The following is a 5,061-nucleotide window of genomic DNA, read 5'->3' as shown; positions in this document are numbered from 1 at the left end:
CTGCTGAAAAAGAAAGAAACATTTTAAGATTTATTCAGCACAGAAAGCCAGAATGGGAGATTTTTGTTGAATTTATGTACATATTGGTTGGTAATCATTTTAAATTAAACATTTCATTACATATTACAAAACAACATTATGTTTGCACTTTGTTTTAAATTAATACAACTGTGATTCACAAACACAAGCTTTCTAAGTTGTTACATTCTGTTTTATATTGCACTGCAAGTACAGTCTAGCTTGAATGCAACCAAAGAAAGTTTTCAAATGAAACGTATTGACCAACTTTAAGATATGGATTCAGTACAAAGTCCCATTTCATTTAAAACAGTTTCAGTGTCTCTCAGTAGGTTGTGCAGTGGCTCCAGCACTGGGGTGACGTGTTGAACCACCCATTCCTGAACTGTAGAGTCTAAGTACAGCAGACACATCTCTCCTCTCACCTCTTGCACCTGGCTCTCCACGGCATCAAGAATCCTGTTGGAGGAGATGAGAGGGAAAATAGGGATATATCCTATCATAAGAACCTTGTTAAAAATTCACATTAATAAGACACATGGTGTATCACAAAAATATTAATCAGCACAATGTTTTCAACATTGATTATAATTAACAAATCAGCATATTAGAATGATTTCTGACGGATCATGTAACACTGAAGACTGCTGAGTAATGACTGCTGAACATTCAGCTTTGCATCACAAAAATAAATTACATTTTGAAATACATTAAAATTGAAAACAGTTATTTAAAATTATAAGTTATATCAAAGTAATAACATTTCACAATATTACTGTTTTTACTGCATATTTGATCAAATAAATACGGACTTGGTGAGCACAATATGCTTCTTTCAAAAACATTAAACAATCTGAGCAACCACAAACTTTTGAACGGTCGCGTATACATAATAAGAGACTTACATTTTTGCTTGTGTTTTAATCTGTTGTGCAATAAGTGGGCTAACTGTCTTCTTTTGCTTGTGGTAGGGTGTGAACCAGCCCCTCACAAACCTATTATGCAAGAATGAATACAAATATTTGGTGAAAAGTTAGCATTAACTGCACACCCATCTTTTAAAAATAAAACCTTAGTAGCCCTAAACTCACATATTGTTCTGAAAATGTCTCAGTTCTGTAGACTCCAGCAAAGACGTCAGTTTCACTATGAGTTCAGCTAGTTTTGCCCCAGCAAAGGAGCAAGACGTCCTGGAAGACAATCTAGGACACACAGGCCAAAGAATATTCTGTAAATGAGTCTATTTAAAAGTAACCCTTGAGGTTTATTAGTGTTACACTCACACATGCTTTTTATCTTTCAGGGCATGACTATGAATGTACGATACCTCTCAGTGTCTCCTACATCCACAGTACCAAGTGTCTTAACCACCTTCTTTTGAGCCTCTTCAGTAAAGCCACCTTAATCACAGTGAACAGCAATAGTGAGTTTAGCATTCTTAATATGTATATACTGCCATCAATGTATCATCCTTCTCTAGTACTAAAAAAAAAAGAAATGTAAAGGAGTGAAAATGAAAGTGACTGACCGTGCACAAGAGTTTGCAAACAGGACGCCAAAGAGGGCAAACCCACAGGCATCAGCTCACACAAAACGGACAAGTGGTCATATCTTAAGAGGAAAAAAAGAAACATACATGTTGTTGTCTCTAGTAAGACAACTGCGATTCTAGTGATAGTCCAGATGTCATCTAACCTTTGCCATCCAGTTAGTGCAATTCCCTGTAGCTCAATGTCAGCTGACAGGCTGGATGCCACTTTGAGCCATTGCAAATGGTTGTCCACATGTCTCTGAGTGCTGGTCACACAGGTGTGCACAGTGGTCGAGCCTTTAAAAGAGCTAGCGGCCCACTGCTGTGACATACCCGCAGACGTATACCGTTCCATTAGCATGACTGGAAAAGTAAATGTAAAATAATCAAGCATTTTCAAGACCAAATAACTCAAAACTGAAAAGTGCATTTTTAATCTACTGACCCAATTTACCAGTGTTATCCACATCCAGAGTTGGGTTGTAATCCCACAACATTGGTTGCACTAATCCAACAAGACCACTCTCTAGAATAAGATCATACATTGGATAGAAATTGTTGTTAGTATAATGCAAAAAAGTGTATATACAGTATAACAGTGATAGCCGTGAATTGGAAAATGCAATATAATTCATTTGGCATAGACTTTAGATTGATTTGGTAATTTCTTATATAAGATTTCCATTTGACTCATTTCATTTCACGTTGAGTCAATGTGGAGGATGTGGAACAGTTAAGTAAGATATTTTTGCCCAGTGAAGGTGATAGTATCATAAGCATGTAAAAAGCAACTGAAGGGAAGTGTCACTATATTCACTCTTCAAAAGCAGCTAGATGCAGCTCTGTGGAATGGAACAGAACAGTTGAATGCAGAGCACTTTCCAGATACCAGAAAAACATTGAAACGTGTCACATGAGTCAAAGACTGACCATTTAAAAATAGCGTCCTCAGTGAACAACCCCTTAAATTTTGTTTTAAGTTCCAAACTCACCTGCAAAAACCCCCTACTGTATACAAAAGCTTAATTTAATGTATTCAAAAGAAGATAATTAGTTTGTAAGATTATATATGAAAACGTTTGAACAAAGTGGGTTTTTTGTTCAGTCAATGGGGTTCACTGTTTTGGAACGATATGAAGGTGAGTAAACGATCATAGAATTTTTGTCGTTGTTTTTGGGTGAAATATCCCTTTAAGCATGCACTTATACATATGAAAATATTTAATAAATACATCCTTTCCTCTTATATGCAAAAAAATCATGATCATTTTCCAAAACAGGTGATAAATATGTTAAATGCTCGCCTTTAATGGTCTCAGGGCTCATGGACCTGAGCATATCATCCCACATGATCAACTTAAGGTTGGGCGAACTCTCCTGAATGCCCTTTGCCACCTTAATGACATGACTGAGGAACAGCTGGTGACCACTCCGACCTGGAACACTTAACCACTGTTTGGATTCATCTCCAAGACCGAGCATGTACACCTATTAAAAAAAAAAAAGTTATTATCAACAGACCAATATAAAACTAGCACCCTAAACTTAAATTTTAATCACAGTTCACTTGTAGGAATTATTATATTGTAGCCACAAGGTGACATTTTATTGACAGAGGGTTGGGCTGTACCTCATCAGCTCCGATGTGCAGGCTGGTACTTTTAGGGTGGAGCTTCATGATTTGTTGTAGCATGTCTTGCACCAGCCTATCTCCTCCATCACGGTGTGGGTTCAGGGTGCCCAGACAGTAGTCCACCTCCCGCAGATCTCTAAACACCTCGTGCTTCAGGACAAACTGATTGAGAACATTTAAAAATAGTAAAGAGTTTTAATATGCATAATTCAAATGGATATATATTTTTTCCTCTGTGTAAATGACAAAAATATGTTTAATAGTTACTTCCAAATGTCCAAATGTCTGCACCAGGGGAATGATCTCCAGCCCTCTACTATTGGCAGCATCCTGGATAGACACAATCTCCTCACGGCTGTTTGGATATTGGGTATTTTTATCAGTCAAATTGTTTTTAAAAATAAAATAACATAAAACATTATTATTAATAATAATATTTTGAAAATATATACTCACCTGTATGGAGGCTGAATCGTAGATTGAAGAACTTTCAGCTCTCCTTCATAGGGAAACATATCCTCATATTCAACGAGCAAGCCATTGGCACCAAGATCAGCAAATAACTGGATCAGCTGTAGCAACATAATCGTGGTTAATTCCGTATATTATTTAAACAGTTATATAAGAGTAAAAGAAGTTGTACCTCAATTAAGTAGCCGATTCTAGGAGGTGCCCCTTTCAGGTCCAAATGCACAAACTTTTTGCAACTGCGCAATGACAGGTCCATAGCAGGTAAGCTAATAGCGTCTTTATAGATATTTTAACTCATACCTCATATTGAAATCACTGGATTAACAACTAAGGATGTATAATTTATTATCCTTTAATCTTTTGTATTTTGTAATTTAATAAGTGCTGATAATGTAACTGGAACACGTTCTCCTTTTATGTATTTCTTATTCAGCCTTGTTCCTTTTCAAATATGTACAGCCTTGGTACTTTTCAAATATGTACTTCCAACCCAACGAAGCTAAGCATAAGAAAGAACCTCTGTTTACAATCCGTACACTGACACGCGCACGCCCACCAACACGGTAAAGTTCTTCTGAGAAGCACGACGAGCATTGTAGTTTTTTGTGCATCCTTAAACCAACAGTAATGCAGACGTAGGACTACAAGCGCCTGTACGTCCACCCAGTACCGGAAGTTGTGAACCGTGGTTCTCTACAGGGATGTTATTTTAGAATAAAAGCGTATATTAATTAAAAATACTATTTTTAAATCACTCTAATCAAAATGAAATGTAAATGTAATATTTAAAAGAATTGAAATGAATAATTATTAGAATTTATTAGGCTATATTATTATTCGAAAATCAAAACAAGTTAAATGTTAAAGTAACTGAGAAATGTACTTTTATAATATGTCTATTTACATTGTAAAAACATATTTATTTAAGATTCTGGAATCTCCAGCAACAGAATTTGAATTCTGAGTAAACCTAACAAATGTCACACTCTAGTGGACAATGCTTCAATGTACAATATTGGTAATACTGACATTTTTAATCCAAAATTTATTGGTAACAGGTTAGTGGTTAAAATATGTAGGTTCTAATCCTGGAAGGTGTGATTCATGAACTGTGAACAACTTTGAGGCTACTTACATTTCACAGACATGCAAGAATACTTATAAACTATTATTATTATTTATTATTATTATAATTATTATTATTACCTTTTTCTAATTGTATTTTCCTGTACTGTCTTTAGATGACCAATGAACCCCTAAAAAAGAATAAAAAGCAAAGGAATATCATTGGGTCTTCCTCGTTTATATGGTTTTTAACAATTTACAATTTAAATTGCCTGTGATCTGGGCACATTTCATTTACTCATTTGGTATGATTATTTTGCATACAATACACACACACACACAC

General features: G+C 35.4%; 1 protein-coding gene across 2 annotated transcripts; it reads right to left on the bottom strand.

The window, feature by feature from the left end:
- Nucleotides 1-58: 58 nt before the first annotated feature.
- On the bottom strand, nt 59-4,202 carry LOC107666907 (hexosaminidase D-like). 2 transcript variants are annotated; one of them, XM_016458417.1, is made up of 12 exons: nt 3,826-4,202; nt 3,639-3,754; nt 3,450-3,537; nt 3,180-3,344; nt 2,854-3,037; nt 1,995-2,075; nt 1,714-1,912; nt 1,547-1,629; nt 1,346-1,418; nt 1,110-1,220; nt 924-1,013; nt 59-477 (listed from the first exon to the last, which is right to left on the bottom strand). In XM_016458417.1, exons 1-12 carry the CDS (start codon nt 3,907-3,909, stop codon nt 288-290), a joined length of 1,464 nt encoding a protein of 487 aa, XP_016313903.1. In that variant the 5' UTR covers nt 3,910-4,202; the 3' UTR covers nt 59-287. The 2 variants fall into 2 exon arrangements, with proteins under 2 accessions (XP_016313903.1, XP_016313904.1); XM_016458418.1 differs by having other exon boundaries at nt 2,004-2,075.
- Between the last annotated feature and the right edge of the window lie 859 nt (nt 4,203-5,061).

This window comes from Sinocyclocheilus anshuiensis, unplaced genomic scaffold (assembly GCF_001515605.1).
Source record: "Sinocyclocheilus anshuiensis isolate Anshui unplaced genomic scaffold, SAMN03320099.WGS_v1.1 scaffold1160, whole genome shotgun sequence".
NCBI lineage: Eukaryota > Metazoa > Chordata > Actinopteri > Cypriniformes > Cyprinidae > Sinocyclocheilus > Sinocyclocheilus anshuiensis.
The sequence above is the reverse complement of the archived record's forward strand: the minus strand, read 5'-3'. Positions and strand labels throughout refer to the sequence as shown.

What these genes read in the sequence shown, in the direction of transcription:
- LOC107666907 (XM_016458417.1), bottom strand. Translation starts at nt 3,909, where the DNA reads ATGGACCTGTCATTGCGCAGTTGCAAAAAGTTTGTGCATTTGGACCTG. An exon ending in AGACATTTGGACATTTGGAA is followed by an intron (nt 3,345 to 3,449) that starts GTAACTATTAAA and finishes GTTCTCAATCAG; the next exon opens with TTTGTCCTGAAGCACGAGGT. An exon ending in GAGCCCTGAGACCATTAAAG is followed by an intron (nt 2,076 to 2,853) that starts GCGAGCATTTAA and finishes ATCTTATTCTAG; the next exon opens with AGAGTGGTCTTGTTGGATTA.